The 24,049-nt window shown below is 30.2% G+C and overlaps 1 protein-coding gene across 4 annotated transcripts in view; it reads left to right on the top strand.

Moving 5' to 3' along the window:
• LOC113400360 (cGMP-dependent protein kinase, isozyme 2 forms cD4/T1/T3A/T3B) overlaps nucleotides 1–24,049 on the top strand; it is a 147,863-nt gene that overhangs the window by 73,746 nt on the left and 50,068 nt on the right. Inside the window, exons 1-2 of one of the 4 annotated variants that reach the window (XM_026639912.2) lie at nucleotides 9,937–10,117; nucleotides 19,177–19,731. The exons of 1 other annotated variant lie outside the window; for it this stretch is intronic. In XM_026639912.2, the coding sequence (XP_026495697.1) occupies nucleotides 19,310–19,731 (422 nt within the window). In that variant the 5' untranslated portion in view covers nucleotides 9,937–10,117; nucleotides 19,177–19,309. Of the gene's footprint in view, nucleotides 1–9,936; nucleotides 10,118–19,176; nucleotides 19,732–24,049 lie in introns of those variants that run through there. 2 more of the 4 variants (XM_026639913.2, XM_026639914.2) reach the window with 2 other exon arrangements.

Here is a 24,049-nt window from a genome sequence, read left to right as displayed (position 1 = left end):
AAACTGCTTATAAACACATGACTTAAATTCTAACGTTTTATTAAAACCAATGTAATATATATACGTATTTACATATATGCATATATGTATGTAAAACGATCTGTAAAACATCGTAATGAATAAAAGATTTCCAAAATATGTTACGTGCATTAGTTGTATCAAAAAACAAATAGTCATAAAAATTTTCTTTTTAACTGATACGCTTTTACAATCATATAAGACCGAACGTTCACAGCATTATAGTGTTACCATGGTGCAGTTTTATGTGGGACGTTAAATATCATATAAATACCCGCAAACGAGTAAAAAGTTATTAGGAAATAGGTAGCTTTTATTACGTATTGGAAAATATTTACGAGTTATTTTTTTCATTTTATGGTATATATTTGGTAATAGGTAAGACGATGGTGAGTGGTCACCATGCATAGACATTGGCGCTGTAAGAAATTTTAATCTTGCTTACATCACACTAATTCGTTAGCAACCTTGGGAGCTAAGATGTCAATACTAGGTATTGTTTTTTGAAGAATATCCGATAAATGGGTGGTCCCTACTCAGACAGGTTAAAAGATAGAAACTTCAATCAAAATATTTAATAGGATACTTAAAAAAAACCGATCCAGTCGATGCTATATTTTTGGTACAGTGTCATATTAAATACAACATTTTTTATAATAAATTTATAATATTCTCTACATTCTTCATAATAATTAATTGTTAAATAAGATCTCACATTTACTCATCCTTTTAATTTTCCATTTTATATTTGTTGATTCTTTCACGATATACAATTACCCAATCGGTAATCCGAATTCCGTAACAGTCTCGTAAAAACGTGTCGTATGGGAAACCTACATCTATACGACTGCAATCTTCGACCTTGACGTTAATTTGATCATTTGCTTGGGTTTATCAAAGAGCAGAATTAATCTACATCACGTCAGATCCCCAAAATGACTTGTAATTTACACGTCCGTCATTTTCTTGTAATTACATACAAATGCCATTTTTATGTAATAATATGGTAGCGCGAAATCTTGTCTCATTTGATTTTGTTACAGCATTTACTCCCTTACAATGAAGGCAGTCTGAGTGAAATCACAATGTTAGCGATAAACCATTGTAACGCTTATAAAATGGCTGTCTAGATATGTCAAACGCAGGTCCAGACTGCAGACTGACTGTACCTTAGTATAAAGACAATTCTTGCGCTATTTTCATTCTTGTTGACAACACAAATTCATAAACCATAACTAGAAGAGAAAAACTTTTATTATTCCGGGAGATATTTTAAAGCTATTCAGTATAATTTTTTATCTTTATAGTTAAATATTCAAACAATCGAAACAGTCAAGTCAATAAAGTGATTTTTCTCTAACAAAGTAAAGTATGGAAGAGAAAACTCATTACTTATAATAGTACTTTATTTTGAATTTATATTATTAATAGTAATCTACAAAGAATAAAACAAAGTAGCTTCCGTTCGTCTGTACGCTTAGATCATTTAAACTTTTCATCAATAAACTGAATGATTCAAGATGAAGATATTATAGTATTAGAGAAAAGCCGAAAATTTCAACTTTCCTAGCCGGAAAAAATAACAATATTTTTTATGTTAAGTATGTTCTTCTATCTAAAGGTATATAGGCCCTTATTGTATCTGTATGAAGCCGGGACTTGTACCTAGTATATAATATTTTAATCTTCGTTATTAAGTACAAAAAGTAATAAAACTCTTTAGGACTCCTTTGTTGTCTCATTTGGTATGAGATCGGCCTTCCCGGTCCTTCGTCTCCTTTTGGACGATGACTGTCTCAGAAGGAGTCACCCCTTCTCGCCGGTTGTCTCGCGATATTAATGTATTCTGTAAAGTTTCGCCGACATAGTCTTTATTTTTATTTCGCAGTTTGTTGGAGTTCTTAGAAATCATTCAAATATTGTTTATGTCTGGGAGAATTTGAATACCTTTGACAAGTAAATTTATTTAAGTAACGTGGTAGTAAAAATAATTTCTCGTACCACATTGTGATTATTAATGGTCTATTCGTAATAAATATTAATAATAATAATTCATATACAATGGACCATTCATATTGTGACTGGTGGTAGGATTTTGTAGCCGTAGATACCACTTGTCAGTTATTCTGCCACAAAAGCAATACATTGTATTGCTGTGTCAGGTTTTAATCGTGAATGAGCCCGTGTAATTACCGGTACAAGGAACATAATTTCTTAGTTCGCATTGAAAATGTATGGCTAATTCTTACAATGTATTCGTACCATTTCTGATTAAGTATATAGTAAATTTCTTGGTAGGAATTGTAAGGAAATCACATTACGAATAACGGTATATAATTATATTTAATTTAAACGAAAATATTAAGTGATGTCAGTCATCTTACAAAAACCTTTAGCTTAACGGTTGGTTTTTGATGATGAAATTGATCGGTGCTGTTAAGTTTTATGTATTCTAAATTCGGAGCATAAATCCAAGTAATATTAAGAAAACAATTGTATGTGAAGACATATTTAATATGGAATAAAACGGTTGGAAAAGAAAAAATAGGTTGAAAGAAATAAAAACTTTAGATTTTTATTTTTTTTATTTATTTATTTGCAAAGGTAGACAAAATGCCAAAGAGCATTATCTGCCTGGCCCTAAACTACATTTAAAATAAAAAAAAATGCTTTAAAATACAATAAGTACCATAACGATATATTTCAATATATATATATGGCATGTTATCTAACATACACGTATGTTTCATTTCGTGTCTGTGTAAGAATACTAATTCTTATTTAAATCAATCAAATCTTAGAATATATATACAAAAAAATATAATAATTAATAAGTGATCTAATACTCAGCGAAACACGAAAGTTTGCGTGCAAGTAATGACATTATCTTTTTTAAATCAGAACAGGTCTGGTCTGGTTGCTTTTAACGTATTTCTATTTTAACCCTTATACGTTTGTAATAAGAACTATCTGTCGGCGACTACTGGTTCAACTGTCAAATCTGTACACACTTCGTTTGACACCTTTACAAATATATTCGGCATAAAATACATAGCATTCAGAACGTCGCTTCTAAATATTTTTAGTATAAGAATAACCAGATTTCGCCTGCGATTTTGTCTGAGTTTTAGTGGGTGAACCTGAGTATTCAGTAACCTTTGCTATTTTCTGTTCATCTGACTTTTATGTAAAATTTAATGATGATCGGTTGTCATTTTTGCATTTATAATTTAGTTTGTAATTAGTTAAACTCTGACATCTTTTATACTCCTTCCGTTTGACTGTGTCACAGATTTTCTCTGATTATACTCGATTTAGGTGACCCAAGTCAACTGACGTATGACTTAAATAGATGTATTCTTGTTGCAAAGGTTTACTTGCCTCTACAAGTTAGATTAACCTTCTTTAAAATGCATATGAAAGTAAATATGCTATATTTTTAAAGATGAATGTATTCGTTTACGGATTCAAAGTTTACAAAACTGCTAAATCTTTCGAATAATACAGAACCCTTTTCCCACGAGTCAAGCTCAGACTTGCTAAGTTTTTTTTTTAATTAAATAATGCGTGTTTTTTTGTAATATGAATACAAGTCTGACTGTCTGCTACAGCATCATGAGTGGGTAATTATAAAATAATAAATTGGTGTTTGAAATTTTGAAATACATGTAACCTTTCAATAGTGACTTCTTAGCATTGTGTAATAATAAAATTGAATATTAGAACAACTTTCTTATTTAAAACTAGCGAACAAGATCAAATAAAAAAAGTACCTATGTATTTATTTTATTCAATATCCAATCATAAATGTATATTTCAATACTTCTTATTGCAATGACGTAAAATGAAGAAGGCTATTCATAGATAGATAGCACGGCTTCAATCACGATATTTGATTTTTTAAATTTTATACTCGACGAATTGGAATTAGGTACTTTGAAAATATTTTATTTAACAATTTTAGGAATACTTTTTTTTTAATTTAAACTTGATTATTTCAGAATATTTGTTAATTTAATAACAAAAGTATTTATTATATACGTAAATTTTATAGTCTTATGTCCCACTGCTTAGGTCCGCCTTTCCTATTGAGGAGGTTTGGAGCCGATGAAGGAGTATTTGGTAAGGTCATTTTGCATGTCATATAATTAAATAATTGTGCTCTGTAGGTAATTAAATATGTATATAAAATATTTTAACGTGAAAAATATGTTGATATAAAATTTCCTTTCAGACCAAAAACTTGCTTACTCATTGAGTTTTACTAATTAAGAAATACATTTATGTGTTGTAATTTTGATTAATTAATTTTCAAAAATTGTTATTTATTTTCGATCAATCATTTTTACTCATAACTAATCTTGAAAACAACGTGGAAAAACGTGTGTCTTTCAAAAGAAATTCTGCCAAATATTTATCCACTAAACTACATAGGATCAGTGTGCTAGAATTAGCTCTACATATACTTATTAAAAATGAAAAGACTCCTAGCCTTAGTCCAGGAAACAGAACATTTACAATTTGTTTTTTTTTTTTTAGCCTCAAAACGTGGAATTTATCTTATGTGTCGCGTTCCAATGTAATCAGTAAAGGGAAGTACGAGAACACTTAATAGCTCGGTGTACTATCAGCACTTCATTGGCATTCATACGGCGCAGCGTCGTAGAGAACTGTCAATTTGTTTGCGCTAATTGATGTGATAATTACGCATGCTCGGCTTAATGTTATTCCAAAATGAATTGATAATAAATCAATTTGATTATATATTACAAATATAACTATTTTATAGAATTTTAATGATTAAGAATGTGTATGTATGTGAAATTATACATATGGTTGATATGTTTTGTGATCGTTTTGTCCGTCTATCATCAATATACTGCCTCCATGGTCTAGTGGCTCCATATGGGCGCATATCCCGAGGGCCTGAGTTCAAACCCCATATAGGAAGTTATTGGGTTTATCTATCGAAAACTTCCCAGTAACAGCTCTTAGTCTGGAAGTTAGAAGTTCCGACCGTAGACACGACCGTGTCGGTTTTGCCGTGTCATCGGATTCTAAGAGTGAGGGAATATAGAGACCACCTGGGTTTGCGCACACACTTGTGCGTTATAAAATCTCCTGCGTAGTTGCCAAGACACGATGTTGGGACGACATCGTCATCTTACCGTCGGTAGATTTTTGACAATCAATAAGCAAGTGTAACATTTCTGAATAAAGATTTTTGACTTTGACTTTATCATCACTTTATCGAATTAAACACAGAATCATTAATATTGTAACAGCATGTTTTTAAAAAACAATTATATAGAATATTTATCTTTATAAGATATACTTAGACAACATACCTACTCTGAGATAAAATAATAGCTTCAATATCTTCAAAACGCTCGTTGTTGAAACAAACAACGGAGAAGCGAAATTTATAAGGACGTGTATTAAAATTTTGAATTATATATAAATATGAGAATAAATTGCAGAATATAATATCTACTGTTCGTGTAAAAGGTTGGACCTAATTCAATGATTTTTGTGCGTTTGTGTAGGTGGTTTAGATTTGATTCGGTAGGCGACGCTGCGATCGAGAAGTAAATTAAATTCCCATTTCACACGAACAAAGTCGGGACGGGCAGCTATTTATAAACATATTATCTTAAAATTGAATTAAAAGATACCTAACAGCCATAGGTTACAATGTTTATTAATTATATCTCGCTCAGACCTATTTTATTGATTGAAAGATTTTTATATAAGATTTTAAATGAACATGGTTATTTTTATTACTAACAGTATTTATAAAGGGATATTTACCATGTTTTTTATTTTTTTTTGATGGAGCTCGATATTTCGACATTATCTACGAATGTCTTGTTCTCGTGAACATGGTAAATATCCCGTTATAAATACTGTTAGTAATGAAAGATTTTTACTTAATAAAGAGTAGATATTCAACGTTGCAAAAGTATATATTAGTTTATGCAGCATGATCAGTTAAACTTATAACATGAGTTTATGTAGTTGAAATTTTATCATAAAATAAAAGGACGATATTATAAAGACGACAGACGGTTTCATTTGAGTAGGCGTCCTATTTTTAGTCCGCCAACGAGCCGCATACTCGCATGTTCACTTAATCAACAATCACACGCAATCAATTTGACCTATCTCGACGCTTTGTTGTAGATGGTGACCACATCGGTGCCAAATCAATCCTTAATATCATTAACAAAATTTAAGAGATTTCAAACATATTAGCAATTAAACTACATACATATCTGATGAAAACGACTTATTTGTAAAGTACAATTAAAGTATTTTTCTCCACTCGACTGTCACTCAAATGTCACTTTAATTTTTTTATATTAGAACTCTGTAATAAATTACTATTATTTGCGTAATCACTCAAAATGAATATATATATGTACAGCGCCATCTAACGTCGAATGGCTTATCCACTGTCTTATTAACGTAATACTCTACTTGGGTCGAAGATGGCGCTGATCAAACTTTAAATATATGACAACTTTATTTTCTTTATGAAAGAAAATTATTCACGAATACATATATATACATAAATATATATATATATATATAGTCAAGGAATAAATATAATAGTAGCTGTATTCCATCGTTATGTTATTCAATTCAATATTTCGTTTACTTAATTTATATTAACTTTAGTTCCGTTCTACCAAGACTGCACAAACGATTGCGTCGAATCGTTATACTTATTCCTTGACATATTATCTTCCTTATATCATATAAGTGACGAACGCAGTCACAATACTTAATTACAAGGTTATGTACCAACAAACATCCGTATTAAAAGTTCAGGAAAATTATAAATTTATCAAACAACACAATAACATTCAAATGTTTTTTATTTTGGAAATGTTGACATACATATTGTCTCTGACAATATGTATGTTATGCTTAATTAAGATAGTAGCTTGGTATAAAAAGTTTGTTTAGTAGTAATGGTTTTGAAAAAAATGTAAATTATTTCAATTATACTAATAACAATATTTATAATAGTATGTAATTTTAGACACTTTCATAGCAATTCTTAATTTATTTATCTATATATATATATATATATATATAAGCGAAACTGAATAATCACGAAATTTGGCAGATAGCTTCCTTGTAGGGTGTAGACATCCATCCTTAAGAGGGTAAAACGGGGTTTGGAAGTTTCTGTTGTTATAAATTTCGCGCGGGTAAAGCCACAGAGTCAGCTAGTATTCAATACACGTAACGAAAAAGGGAGACAATGTTCTGATAGGAATTGCATAGTAAAACAAATCTTTGTTTTCCTATAAATAACCAATAAACTCAGCTTACTTTTTAAGACTATCTTTATACAACAAGAAGGCACCTATTCTTTAATCTTGATTTTAATATCGATTCAACTGTCATCGGTCATGTCGGATGTCTTTTCACAGCATAGGTAGGCAGACGGGAACATGAGTGGGTGGTAACTATGGTAACCCAGGCGCGCTTGCATAAGGCCTACCACCAACTAAGTGCTGTCCCTTACCCTGGACCTTTGATCTCAAATAAAAAAAAATCCAGGTACAGGAATGATTCGGAACTTCTGAATATTATTTTTAATTATGTTTTGAACAAGTGAAAGCATTTTCAGCTTGTTGTAAATTTATGTAACTTCGAATGTCTACATTGACCGGGTTCATAAGGAAAGAAAGCACCCGTACATGCGTTCACACTTGTGCACTATAAAAATTTCTTGTGGCGTTAAATAGACTCTTTTGAGAACTGCCGCCTTCGCCGAATTCTGGGGATGTTTATCAAAATAAGCTATTCGTTTGCGATTTGAATATGCTAACATAACATTTAAATTATAAAAGACATTAATTCCAACTTCAGTTTTGGCACGTGGCATATACATAAAAAAACACTTAACATTTATTAATGATTAATTACAAAATACAAACGAAATATTTTTTTTTTGTTTATTAAGTTCTTTGGTAAAATACTAATGATAAAATTCGTCTTTTAAGAAATTAATGTCAATTAGAGTAAGATTTATTATGAATACATAAGTATTATTTTTTTCTTAAAATTACTAATGAATTAAAATCGTTATGCTTTTTATATTATATATAAGCTTAATTGAAGTTAGTAGAAAACATATCCACAAAAATAAATATTTAGGGATTGTATTTTTTCCAACGATGTTTATCTTTTCAAAGCTGAATCGGTAAGAAAATTCAGAACCTGATTATCTGTTTCACTGCTTTATAAAATTGTAAACGCATATTAAAATTCTTAGTGGCATTTTATGATTTAATTTCAGATTTATACGTACAAAACATTATAGAAATTATTACTTTAGTTCGTTGTGAACTAAAAAAAATCGAAAACCATCGGCAGCAATGAACAAAACTTTTCTACGACACTATAGTTTATATAGGTACTTAATTCTGGAAAAAAATAATTTATAAAACATGAATCTCTAACATTATCGTTAATTTTGATGACAAGACAGAGGTCAAAACTGAACGACAAAAATATTTTATTGATATTTATTTAAAAATGTTTTCATTAAAGTTTCGTAAGCAGCTAATAAATTCAAAATAGACAAAAAAATTATCAAAAAATTTGCAAATCAGGTTCAAAGTTTTGTCCGACGTTCTTTGGTTCCTACCCAGGCACCATTATTGATTTATTATTAATGTGTATTAATTAAAAAAATACATAAAATCCATTTTCAAATTTAAATATATTACATTACTTTTCAAAATTTTCCATTTAGTATAAAAAATATATGAGTATGAATTATAAAGTATATTATCATAATTTTCGAAGTACGTATCTATAACATAACAGTTTCAGGTACCTGGTTTATGGCAAATACAGTTTCAAGGTTAGAATCTATTTGCCGGTGGCTAAAATAGCATCAGCCGAGGCTGCCGTCCTAAATAACGATTATAAAATCAATAACGCTTAAATGATTTATACAGACATAGTAATTTTTACAAATAATTATATTAAAAAAACACATCTGTTACTTTCATAAGTACTCATATTATGGTAACGGGGAACTGATCTGGTTTAAGGTATGCTATTTTTAATCTATGTATTTGTATATTTTTCACAGTATATATTTGTGATCCTATCGTGTTTCTAAACTTTCATTTGTTTTTCATATATCTTAACAATGTATACATTATACCTACTGCTTATTATATCTAATTATATTAATTAGTGACATTTTATTGCCAGGACTGGAAAAATATATATGTATATAACGAAATCGTATCGAATTTCAAATTTGGCAATTTCTGAAAGTACCGTTACCTAATAGAATATAAAAAAAATAAAAAAGCAATTCGGTCTTTCGAAATAATTATTCTTTCTAATCTGTTCTTTTTTCAAAATTGTATGACTGCGATGAAATTATTAAATATATTTATACGATAAAACATATTTAAAAAAAATCACTAACACTAGAATGGGGTTCATTACCTCATCCAATATTTTAATACAAGAAGACATGATACTTTTGTTTAAGCGATATTTATACATAATATAATATGCATTTAACTTTAATTTGTAGTTGTTTATTATTTAAGAAGCTTATAATTGATTAAAAGTAGAAAAAATGTGTTATTATGTATGAAAACAATAATTAATTTCACAGCATTCATTAAATTACGAATCGAAATCTTTCAGTTATGATTTTTTTTGTATTTCAAATTTATAAACCTAAAAACCGAATAAGGAGAGCAAAGTTCCAAGTTTTCAAAACTTTAGTTCCAGAAAAATCCTTCAATTGCGCCCATCTGTTCACCACAACGAGTTCATTAGACATGAATTAATTTAAGGATCGTAATAAGTCTACAACAGTCAATATATAATATACACAGAGTACGGCCTGATTCGCCATGACGTTGACGCGAGCGAACTCTAGTCAAACCGCGACGTCCGAACTGATATAACGCTTACGCGTTTAAAAATCGAATACATTTTTTTTTTTTCGAATGCGCGTCGTGCTTATTCCGCCAGTGTAAATTGAATATATTAAAAAGTTTCCTATTGTCATCTTTCAAATTAGGTTGTGTTACAACGCGTCCTGGTATTTTTTATTCCATTTTCAAATTTAAAATTTCATTATTTCTGGTCACGTACATGTAATTTATTTGCACTGTGACCATTCAATTTTTTTTGTTTGTATTTAGTTCACCGCTCTTTATCGCACGTGTATATAAAAAAAAAAATATTATAACAATTATTATTTAATATTTACCGTAAAGTTCTTGTTTAATTTATTGTAATGATATCTAATTATGAAAATATTAATTTTAAGGGATATATAAAACATTAAAAAAATATTTTGACGACAATATCACCCAAACAATTTTAATTAATTACTTCATTCAATTGTTTCAATACATAACTGAAACTGAACAGAACTGTTTTGTACTAGTATGGTTTTAATAAGACGATGTTAATAGATAACCACGCGTTTATAAACAAACTAAATATAGTTATAATATATAAATATATAGGTTTTTCTTTATGATAAGTTAATTTTTGGAACTCCTTGTAAAACCAGTTTTAAAGTGTTTAATCAACACTTAACATATCAAATAGAATTATTGTAAATTAATGATGTAATGCTAATCTAAAAAAAACTGACACAAAAAGTCGAGTGAGCGTTAGGTCTCGCAGGAGCTCAGTTCCGTAGCTCGGGATTCATTATTTAATTTATATTCATAATTCTTTAAATTTATTAAAAAAAAAATGAAATGTTAAGATAAAAAAATAGTACAATTTTTTAATCCTACTTGTCGTGTAACATGGCATATACTCGTGTAAGCGAAAACAAAATAGACGTTCTTTATTTAAATATTGATCATACGATTCGATCGATGTTTTTTATAAATCGCTACTAAAACCAGCTGTAAATAAATCCCAACATCGCCTAAACCTTATTACTCTCCACGTGTATTTTATAATATCTGATAGATATAATTATACCTAATTGCTACATAACATAAATAAAAAGGTAACAGAATTTATGAATTAAAGCGTTCATATTCTTACTGTGAATTAATTAAGTTCATGAATTATCTTCAAATGTAACTGCAAGTGTTGTGTAATGTTTTTATTGTATGTAAATCATTCGTGTAGGGCCCCAGATGGGCTTTCTCTCTGACATGCCTGGTAATACCATGAGTAACCATTCCAGTTTCAAATATGAATACTTTATTTTTTTGTTAAATCAATTGGCAGACTGGTATAATGGCCACCTGATGGTAAGTGTTCACCACCGCCCATAAACATTGACATAAAAAATATTAGTCATACACTAACTCGCTAATGCACTACCAAACTTGGGAACTAAAATGTTATGCCACAGTGGCTTACTTATCGACTGCCTTCAAACCGTAACACAACAATACTAAGTATTCCTGTTTGGCGGTACAATATATGGATAGTACCTATCCCGACGGGCGCCAAGCGCTACCACCGAGCAATCTAAATTAATGTATTAATGATTCCCGGTTGGAATTGTCTGGGCCAGTGTAATTATGGGCAAAAGAAATATCACACATCCTGTTCTTGGTGACATGCCAGTTAAAGGAGTTTTTTATGCCAACTAGATGGTCTGCTCACATTTCTCTTCTAAAACAAATAATAAAAATACAAATAAAAAAAGAAACTCAACAACGTACCTTGCGAATGTTTGCGCAAATTTACATTTATAACGATAAGGTGTGCGCGTTTAAATGTGCAAACAGACAGTATATGATTTTTTTTACCTGCTTTTCTCAATGGAACTTAAATTGCGAACCGGTAGTTCACGATGAATTGCACCTATAAAGTAATAGATTTATTGCAGATTTAAGGTTTCTTGTAAGTTTTTATTTTAGAAGTAACTTTTTATTATTACTGGACGCGAAAACTTACAAGTAAGTTAAGACAGATTCCCGTGCGTAGGCAATAGTTAATTCGTCTGTTTTATTATGATCCTTTGGTTTATTATCGTCGTTATCCAACTTAACGTAAAAAAAAAAACTAAAAATAGTAATATTAATACCATAAATACAATGTTTAATAAAATGTTATTTATTTAAGTCTCCACGTGGACGATACTTGGATTTGTAATTTATATAGGAGATCTGTCCGTCACGCATCAGCAACTTCCGATAACATCAAGAGCAACCTTGGCTCTCCCTTCCGTTTGTCAGTTTTTTTCTTATTTATTGTAAGTTATTTATATACATTTGTGATACGAATATAAAAATTATCAATGTACAAATCGATTTGAAATATCGATTCAAAAGCTTATGATTGTTCTATAGAAATGACATAAGTTTCGAGATTTTCTTATGGAGTCGCTTCTTTCGGGCTCGTTTTTTTTAAATAATATTTACTCTTCAAATACCATCTTCGTTTCATCGAGATTTCTTGTTTTTCCATTGAAAAGCATTAAAGTATTTTTTAATCGCATCAATTAAGTCGTTGAAAATACTTTGATGACTTTGATGTTTACGTCGGTGTGCATGTTAAGTAGTTTTTTTTACAATTTACGATAATACATATAAAATTAGACGGTATTGTACCAACAACCTGTTGCTTTATAAATCCTGAATTCTGATTGGTAGAAATTTGGGAAAATAAATTTTGCTTGTTTCAACAAAACCATTTCAGAAAAATTAACAATCTAAATACACGAATGGTATAATTTAATGCTGTTGTAAAGCTAAATATTCCATCACATACGTATATTTGTCAGCATAACCTATTATTGGAGAGAAATGTAACCCATTCCTCAAGATCGCGTTGTATTTTGACAGCTTCAAAATAGCGTTTCAAAGTCAACGAAAATAGAGTTATGCCGGCACCACTCATACGACAAATTGAATAGAAGTTCAACCAAGTCGCATGTGTGGAGGATTCGTAAATATTTACAAAGATTTGCGCATACGTTTTTATCGCGACATAAATCTGTATGATGGTGGCCGAGGAAAGAATTTGTAGGACAAACTCAACGGAACATTTACCTGAATTATTTATAGCATCACCCTTACGCGAACTCGAGCTATTTTTCAACATATCAACATAAACCTTTCTCCTGTAACAACTAAAACTGTTTTCGTTTCATCTGTGTCAAGGGTACGCATTAAAGAACGCAGCATTACCATGTTCTAAATATATATAAGTAGTTACTTTATACAATATTGTCTTGCTGCATTAATATGGCACAATAAATTTATTCCAATTTCCTCATTTTGATGCAAATTATTCAACTATCTTAAAATGTTTTGCATTTTTATTATTGAATATATTTTTTTTAAATAAAACACCAGGACATATCATATTTCTTAATTTCAATGCAATTTATTTATTTTAAATGTTATCAACTACATTACTGATTTTAAAGGTAAACAGTTTGACCTTTGACCTTGTTTATTAGCCGTCCTTTAAACTCTCGATTCCAAATTTAAATCAAAACATTTACGCAGATGTTTTTGAATATTCCATGCGCGAATGTTCGTATGAAATTTTATTTTAGCAATTATTAATTTTCATCTCTGGAATTTTTAAATATGAATCGCAATAAGTAATTTATCTTTGTCAATGTCTGTCTTAATAAATGGAAGACCTTCGTAGCTACTTTATTTGTAATATCTCATTTACCTTATGTATTAATATACATAGTAAAATTAAAATGTTATAAGCGTGTTACTTTTTAAATCTCTTGGGTACTTTGTTCGTCTTGGTCATAGTTAATCTGTAGGATACTTTCTATCTCAAGTAGTCATAAAATTTCCGAACCAAATTTTTGAGGTTTTCAATATGAGAATTTATGAAAACTCATTTGCAATATTAACCTAGGTTCTAAGCGATTACTTAAAAATTGCCATATTTAGAAACATTATGGGTGTATAAATATATATTTTGTGGACAGTCTGCTTAGTGGGTTTTAGATGTACTAACAGCTCACAGATAACTTCGCCAATGTCATGAAGGAGATTAATCACTGTAGACAAGAGCAAAATTTTTGTATTTTTTTTTACTCACATAGCTCAAAATCGTAGGTTATGTGACGTAACCGCGTCGAGTTTTCCTAATGGTTTCGGCCGTTTCGCTGCTATCTTGATAACGTCAATTTCCATAAATAACATTAGTCTCTAGTCTGTCAGGCTGGTTAACAAGGGCTTAACTGGAACGTCACATGACGGTATACGGTAAATAAGATTATGTAGCTTTTAGACAAAATCCGATTAACTGCATTACGTATGTAGTAGGTAATCTTATTATTGGTATATTTTTTTATTTTGTTATAAATAATTTAATAACATCTAAAATATATATATAGACCACGGAAACATTATACAAAAGTAACATTCATCGGATATTTTTCCGCCAAACAGCAATATTTAGTATCGTTGTGTTCCGGTTTAAAAGGTAAGTAAGCAATTGTAATTACGGGCAAAAGAGGCACATCTTAGTTTCCATGGTTGGTGGTGAATTGGCGATGTGTATTTGATGGGCTTGTCTGGAAAAAATGGCTATTTAATTAACCATAAGACCATATAGACCATAAGATGATGAGTACATGGGGTACTTACATATTAATTACTTCGAAGCGTTTTTTTGTACTATTTTTTAATGTTAATATTACTAACTAAACAATAAAACTATTTAAATGTAGTAGTATCGATATTCTTTCTTATTAAGCACAGTAGATAAAAAAATTGACAAAACACGATAAAAAAGTCGAATATTTAGTATATATTTTTTTCGAATCAGAACAAATATTGAACGTCTTAGTTTTTTTTTTTTTAATATTGAGAAGTACAAAAGCATATTACATGAAGCCTAGTATTTTGCACTTGGCTTTAATTCCTAACAAGATTTCAAGTAGAAGGTTGAGTAGATAATTTATGTATGTAACTTTACAATTAACATGTCTGTATTGTAAGCTAAATAAATACATGTATATTTATTGTAACAATCATTCGTTACAGCTGTTATTATTACAATATAAGTTAATTAATAACAATGTATCGATTTAATCACGATCGAATTACAGTAGTCTAGGAATTTTTATTAGGTTCATTAAGCAATATTCAAAAATCTAAAAATATTTTATTATTTAAAAAATATGTATATATATATATATATATATTATTTTAGAACGTATTATTTTTTTAAACGATAGCGAATAGTTCGGGCTCATGTCCAACGAAAATAAATGGGGTCTAGGTTAGGTATAAAAGAATAGTAACATTAGTTTAGGTTTTATACTACAACTATACTTTTATATTACGAGCGATTTTAGAGATATTGGAAATTGGATTAAATGTCCGTAGTTCACTTGAATTAAAAATCCAAGACCATTTTCTTTAAAGCATCAAACCATGGGCGTCTTCTAGACACTGTCTTTTTTTCATGTAGTTTTTTTTTTTTTAAATTATACTAAATTCCCTACAGACATGCTGTCCGTGTCGTTTTTATATCATATGTATAATTTTTAATTATGTTATTTTAATGTGCTTAATAGAATACTTGATAATATGTACAAACATTTAAATTGTAGGGCATATAAGTTAGGAAACGGAAATGATCAACACGTTGGAATCAGACAGTTGTGATCGATGAGGGGGTTTAAAAAAGGAACAGTTATAATTATGTATTTTAATGTATGAAGAAGTGCTGAACGAATTTCAGATACCGCGGCCGAACGGCAAAGATTAGACAACTGCGCAACTAAGTATGCAATCATTGATGCTGATTATTTACTCTCATAATCCGAAGGGATGTTAAAATGCGAAATCAAGGTCAACTGGAAAGATTTTCATAACAGAAAAACTCATGTTATTAAGTCTAGAGTAGTATAAGTTGTTTTGATTGAATCCTGTATTTCTTCCAGGATCTCAATCTCGTATAAATCTGTACCATTTTCTGTTTCTTCTAAGCTACAAAAGCAATGCGACTCCTTAGCCGCTTGTTTATCTAAACATTATTCAGAGCAGTTAAATTTATATATCGATTGTTACTATAATAGACCCCCTATTATTGTAATTCCTGTAAACAGCAGCGTGGTTAGTAATTTATTATTATAATTACTTCGCTTTTAAAATAATTTTCAGTAACAACACTTTTGTGATCGCGTTTTGTCATTTCGCTCGATGACGTCCGCACCGTGATGATCGGAAAGTAACGTGTATTCATTTGAACTGCCAATAGTTATGATCACGTGTTTACTATATAGGTTGACTACGACACAATAACTATGGAGACTGTACGTATCTATACAAATTTAATAAAGAGGTTTGTTGTAAAGAGATTTATTAGTCTGTAGGGATTAAACTCGGGAATTAATGATCCAATTCTAGAACAAAATTCACTGGTAGAAAGCTACATTGTTCCTTTGGTCTATATTTTATATAATTTTCTTTATGAATAAATTTTATCCGGGCGAAGCCGGGTCGGATCGCTAGTAATTCTATATTCGTATTTTCATGTAATTTCAGTTGAAACAAGTTGATTAGCAATTGGTAATACTTATCTTATCATTTCGTATCTACATTTCAACGTCTATAAATAAACGAATAGACATAGTTTGAAAACTTGGAAAATATCTATCGTGGAATGTTTTTTTTTTAAATTGTAATAAAATATTTAGTTATAAAATTTGAGTATATAAATTCGATGTTGATCAGTACTTCGAATTGAATAGTCGATTTTATAATGACGTCGAAAAGAGTCGGTTATCATTACAAATAAGTGGATTAATTAATTGAATTCATTAGGCATGTATTTAAATTAATTAAAACGATAAGACTCACGAATGACCTTTGCGTATAAATAAAAATTGTAAGAGATATTATATTCATATTTGTATGAGATTATCTATCTCGTATTAATCTATACTAAAATATAAATGCGAAAGTGACTCGGTCTGTTTGTCTGTTGCTCTTAAGCGGCTTAATTACTGAACCGAATTTGATGTAATTTGGTATAAACTATAAAGCCAAATACTACCAACCCATAAAACACACGAGTAAAACCGCGGGCGGCTACTAGTAATATATACATTGTTTAATGTAGTTATTGGGTGCAAATAAAGATCTGCGTTGAGGTATCATTATGGACAGGGTAGTTTGTTGCGCCCATCGTGACCACATTTGCGAATTTAATATATCATTATCATTATTTTTAATACTTTTTTTTAAATTGATAAGTTTTTGGACTATGCTATAATTGATATATGATTTTAGATATACATATGCTATCATTTATAAATTCGAAATTAACTCCGTGTCTCACTGAAGAAACAAAATCTTTCTTTTTTATAATTCCCCGAACATTTCAAGAATTACTTCAAACCAGAGACTAAACATTGTATCGTATATTTTATTTATTTATTAAAGACCGTAAGTTATATTTTTTCCATACAACTAGCGAAATAAAGCCGTCTTACAAACATTCTTTATAAACAGATATATTTGAGCCACCATATATTTTTGTAACGTCAATTTATACAACGTATCTCGTTATTAAAGGTACCACAAGGCTCAAGACGTTGATCTTAATGCGATCGGATTTATTAGCTCGATATGTTTCATAACGTTAAGCTCACATATGCCCCAAATTATTTCATTGTACATTAATCTTGTGTGGCCTTAGCTTAGGCTTTGAAAGGTATAATTATTTCTCGTTACACGTTGACGATTGACCTTACGCTTATTAAAACACCCACACATAGAAACTATTCAAGCGTTACACATATATAAACTTTAAAGAAATACATATGTATGTTGTAGACATGATTTTTAACATGATAGTTTCAAAATCGTTTTAATGCATTTCATGTAATATGCAAATCTTAAACAACACAATTGTTTATGAATGATGTGTTACGGTTAGTTCGTGTAGTTCGTATACTTTTATCTAATTAAAATTATATTTCGATATGGAATTTTGATTTTTTATTTGTAAATGGTTTTATTAGCGTTGAGTTATGTCACTTCCATTGAAACTATTATCAGTGGTTATTGATAAAAGTAGGTTCTAAGATATTCTTATGGGTTGCCATATCTTAAAAGTACCTATATTAATAAATGTACGTTCAAAACCAAATAATACTTACTCGATTATATTGTTACTAACCCCGGTCATTTGTTTTACCTTGACACTGAATCATAATACAATTGAAAACTGTCGACATTTATCGAAAAAGTTATTATTAGATGTAGGAATAATTAAATAAAATTATTCATTTCTCCCATCCGCTGTTATACAAATAAAATAAATTTAATCACAAATAATATATAGAAAGATAAAGACCTATATTTAATTTAAGTCATACTACACATAGATACTATTCTTGTACCTTTGATAAAATATTTATTAATAAAAAGAGACAACGGATCAATGTTAAATATCTCATTAATTTAATTAAGCAATATTTCGTCAAAATTAATATTATATAAGATACTAAAACGTTCCATGGTTACTTGTCATACAATTATGACTAATTTTTCATCAATTTATTTTAGGCCTTCATGTCGCTTGCGGCGTTATGTTAGGGATTGTCGTCAGGCGTTAAACATGAAAAAGTAGTCTATGTCATGCGTAATTTCATCAAACTAGTCTTAGTGGTTTGGTCATGAAAGAGCAACAGACACATGAGACAGACAGTTGACAGACAAGCACACAGAGTAATTTTCGCATTTATAATATTAGTATAAAAGATATCTACTTCAATTCAAACAAACATTCGTAGCAACATAAAAACAATTGTATTAAACAATGGGATCGTTATAACGTCATGAGTTCCTAATAGTTTTAATATAACACTGGTTTACGAGTATGATAAAATAGTCTTTATTCGTTCGACACAAAAGCGTAAATGGTCTCAAAAAATCTCCACTCAAGCTAAGTGGAGTTGTGGTAATGGTGGTATCCGATTGGTTTCTTAAGCAAGCATGTTTAAAAAAATTGCTCCAATGGATACAGGACCTAAATATATTGCTGATAGTTTCGTAAACCATACATAAACCATGTAGATATAGGTTTTGAGGTATAAGCGTTATAAATTATCTGGCCTTATCAGTGATATAGCTGATAACTAAAATAAGTTTAAAGCAATTTATCATTTGTTTTACAAAACAGTCTATTCAAACACGATCTTAAATTAAAAGTGATACCGTATTTGGTCACTATGGACTATTTAATCGGTGACTGAGAGTGATACCGAAGAAGTGTGTGCATATAGTGTCGTTGCAAGGACGTTAACTTCACAAACATGGCGCAAACGCATACAACTCAGTGCAAAATAGAACATTATTATATATTAGAGAAAAAATACATGGAAATGAAAAGATTAGTCATAGAGAGAACCGAAGAATTAAAGAAAAGAGACAAAATCATAGCGTTGTTAGAGAACGAAATCGATGACAAGGATGCAACAATACGATACTTAAAAAATGAAATTGACAAATTCAGACAAGTCGTTAAACCGCTAACTAGGCAGATGCTGGATATACAGAGGAACGGTATGGACGCTGAAGAAGATCGATGCCCTAACAAGCCACCGGGTGTTGAAAATACAAGAATCATTCCTGTCGGAGAACCAAGACTTAAAAGAACAGCTATATCCGCGGAGCCACTCTCCTCCCTATCCCAAGAAAATGAAATGAAACTGATCAAAATACCAAAAAGTCACAAGTAAGTGTAAAAAAAAATAAAATCGGTAAAATATACATAGCAATTAATATCCGAATCAATTAGGTAGCCCACTAATCGTCCTTTATCTGGTATCAGGTTGGTAATTAACGAATAAGTCATAAATGAATTGAATCTAGTTTATTATTCAAAGTGGCTAATATGTTAGTTGAAATGTCATCAATCAATCAGTGCGATTGAATTTCTTCAACGTGTGCGAGCGAGGTGAACGTGTGTTAGCTGGTGTGCCTTCAATCAAACCCATTCGGTATAATTACGATCGAACTTTACGATTGTCCTCGCCTAAGGCAGGGTTATGTCGCTCAATATTTATGATGACAATGACTAATTTCTCGATTATTTTCTTGCAAATATTTATCTTATTTCCGCTACTCATTTTTAAAGTTTTGATCGGTTTGTGGTATCCATTCCAATTATTTAAAAGGTCATACTGTCAATCAAAGGTTAATTCATTGAATTATGAGGATAATGTTGCCTAAATTTAAATTTTGGGATCTATCATGTGTTAAGAACTGAGGTGGACATTGAAAAGCGAAGATTGCGGTTTCAAAAATGTTTTGATGAATTGTCTTGTTTGATTTTTGTCTATTGTTTATCACGTGCTCAGCATTGAAGGAAAATATCGTGAGGAAATATGCATTTATTTGATGATATTGTGAATAGTGAGCTTGCTCAGAATGCTTTGTAATTTTTCATAAAACTTTCATGAGTTCATTTTTAAAATTAGGTGTTTTCGTATGTAATAATATATTACAATAATTGGTTGCATCTTTTTGAAATATTAGATACAGGTAGTCTATATGCTAAATCTAAATATGCTATAATTAAACGCGGTGAGACGTATGAATATAGAAAATAATAATACTTACTACTTTTTAGCGTGGAGAAATACGCTCCAAACCTCCTCAAGTGAAACCCACTGCTGGCCACTGCTGGGTGATCATATGCGGAAAGAACATGCCCAGCAGTGGGATATTTAAAGACTGTTACTGTACTTTAATTTATTTAAGGATGAATCAAAATTAAAATAGGCTTAAATTATTTTTTGTATTGTTTTATCATGTATAAAGTGGATGCTAAATTGCTATATTGTTTTATTAAAGAGATTGTATTTATTTTACATGATCTACCTACATAGGTAAGGCGCCTAATTAAAAAGTTTATTTTGATATTTATCTTTGTTTGCTTTTAGTGATATAAATTGTGCGATTAGAAAGCTAATATGCGTTGGTAGTAGATTATATTTAGGTATCCTAGATGCGATCGCAGTTTACGACATCAATTTGTTGAAACACAAAGGTTATGCATTCATTAAACTCTATTACTAGAATAACCTTGTCTGAAACGACTTTAAACATTAATAAGCATTGTTTTAAATATAATTTATTCATTCGATTCGATATTCATTAATTTATAATAAAACTATTTAATTGTAAACGTTTTTTGGAAGTATTACAATTGTCAACGTCACAAATAATTTAACGTTACAAATAAACTTTTATGAACCTCCTTGGATGACACGTAATTATATTTTTTATTCTAATAATAAACTTTGATAACCAAACATTCTCACGCAAGGATCCGTGGCCGCAATAAAATGACGCACGAAATTAAAAAAAATATATCTATTTCCTACTTAGAGAAAGACACTGTTTCCTGATGATAAGGGAGGCTTAAAACATGCAAAATATAGTTCAATGGTACAGCCGTACGTGTAATATGGATTCAATGTGTACTTTATTGGCATAAAGTCTGTAACTAAAATGGTGGAAAGCAGTAACTACTGAGTTTCTTGCCGGTTCTTTTTTCCTGTGGTAGCTTTATTGAATACTATATGACATGACGCTCAAATATGATTTATGAGTCTTGATGAAAGAATATATTGTTTTTGATTTTTGGGTCGTTTGTCATTATTATTTTATTAAAATTCAAATATACATAGATAGGTGGACGGCCAAAGTAACGTCCCGATGGTAAATGGTCACCACTGCCCACAAATATTGGCATTCGTCACATCGCCAATGTACCGTCAACCTAGGAAATGAGATGTTATGTCCCTTGTGACTTTAGTGACACTGTTTCTCTAACCCTTTAAACCGGAACACAACAATATTATATTGCTGCTAGGCGGTAGAATGTATTATGATGAGTCGGTGGTGGAGAGCTGAGATGGCCCAGTGGTTAGAACGCGTGCATCTTAACCGATGATTTCGGGTTCAAACCCGGGCGGGCAGGCACCACTGAATTTTCATGTGCTTAATTTGTGTTTATAATTCATCTCGTGCTCGGCGGTGTAGGAAATAATCGTGAGGAAACTTGCATTTGTCTAATTTCAACGAAATTCTGCCATATGTGTATTCCACCAACCCGCATTGGAGCAGCGTGGTGGAATATGCTCCAAACCTTCTCAAAGGGCGAGGAGGCCTTAGCCCAGCAGTGGGAAATTTACAGGCTGCTAATGTAATGTAATGAGTCGGTGGTACCTACCTAGACGGGCTCGCGCAAAGCCCTACCATCAATAAGCCTCACTCAACGTGCATTGGGGAATATAGGTTGAGTGAGTATGGCAGCGCATTGAAACATTACATCATAGATTCTTCATGCGTATTACAAAGCCGAAGCTTTTGGGTAACTCATACAATATTATATATATAAGCAAGATTGAGAAACTGAGCGTACTTATAATAATGTTTTATTAATATAATCATACAGCTACCATTTACTTACGGATAGTCTCAATGAATTATAGTGTATTCGTCTAATAAGCTTGTTAGAAGATATTCCTCTTATTGATCCAATTTAGTCCAGTTATATCCGGTTATTATTAAACCTTTGGTCTGAGAAATTATCTTATTGTAATTGTAGAAAAAGGACGTATCTTTTTCTGTACAGTACACCACTTAAGGCTTTTTTTAAGAATGCAATTTTATGTGATATATACAAACGCATCGGTTAATTTTCTTGTAAATATATATTTTCTTGTAATTAGTTATATCCGGTTATTATTAAACCTTTGGTCTGAGAAATTATCTTATTGTAATTGTAGAAAAAGGACGTATCTTTTTCTGTACAGTACACCACTTAAGGCTTTTTTTAAGAATGCAATTTTATGTGATATATACAAACGCATCGGTTAATTTTCTTGTAAATATATATATTCGGAATTCAGAGCAAAATGCGTGCCTTTATTTAATGCAAAGTCCGGTAATTGTATTTCGACATTTTGGATGTAGAATCTGTTTTAACTTAAGGCCTTTTTTCGGTAAAGAAATAGTATTATTTTCATACACCATTGGAAGTTCATTAAAATATCTTATCTTAATTACAATAATTTTTTCCATTGCAATAGTGGTTACAAGAAAATAATACAATTAAATTGCTTTTATAGATTGAGAAAAAACTATTTGCTGTGTATATTGCAATAGCGGATAAACAAAACGTCACGACTTAGTCGACTAGATAAAAAATAAACTAAGCACATTGATAAAATAATTTCTGATTGTGTTATATAGCTGTTGTTAGTTTAAATTTAAAGAATACCTACTCCATATTTACTACTAGTTTTATGTTTTTTGTCGAAAACTTAATCTAAGATTATTATTTAACGTGGAGGGGCGCGTCTTCGTTAGTGAGTTCTTCTATATTGACGTATTAACAAAAAGCCTTTTTTATTTTTTTACTTGATGCAATGACTTTGCGTGAAATTGTTTTTTCTCTTACAGGAACTTAGTACAAGTTTCATGGGCTCATATGCATTGATAAAAGAACATTTGAAAGATCTCTCGTAATATACATTATTTCTCATCCACGTAAACACTGACGTAGTTGTTACATATTCTGTCTCCTTTTTTCGAATATAAAGTTACTGTAGATAGTAAGAGATGAAATCGTGTCATAAAATTCTCACGCTATATAACCTTTATTAACAACAATGTATATCGTATTTTAGTTATACTATATTAAAATGTACTGGCAAAAATGCTAGGGATACTTGTAAATTTATACCAGTACAAGTATCCTTAGCATTTTAATAGTACTTATATATATAATAATTATTTATATAAAAGCGGATGTATCTTATTTTGAGTATTATAATCATTGATTAAGTACGTATCTGCTTTTATAAACTGCGTTGTGATTAAGTACTTTGACAGTTATTCTTTATTTATATTATTGTATATAAGCTATGAATGATGCATTTTTAATATAAGTCCAATACTAAAGTTGGTTTTGTATAGTTATTTTAAATTTTAATTAATACTTATTGAAATGATGAATGTAAATAATTTTTTTTTGTTTT

Source organism: Vanessa tameamea, chromosome 17, assembly GCF_037043105.1.
Source record: "Vanessa tameamea isolate UH-Manoa-2023 chromosome 17, ilVanTame1 primary haplotype, whole genome shotgun sequence".
Classification (NCBI taxonomy): Eukaryota; Metazoa; Arthropoda; class Insecta; order Lepidoptera; family Nymphalidae; genus Vanessa; species Vanessa tameamea.
Note: the sequence above shows the minus strand (reverse complement) of the source record. Positions and strands in the feature narration are given on the sequence as shown.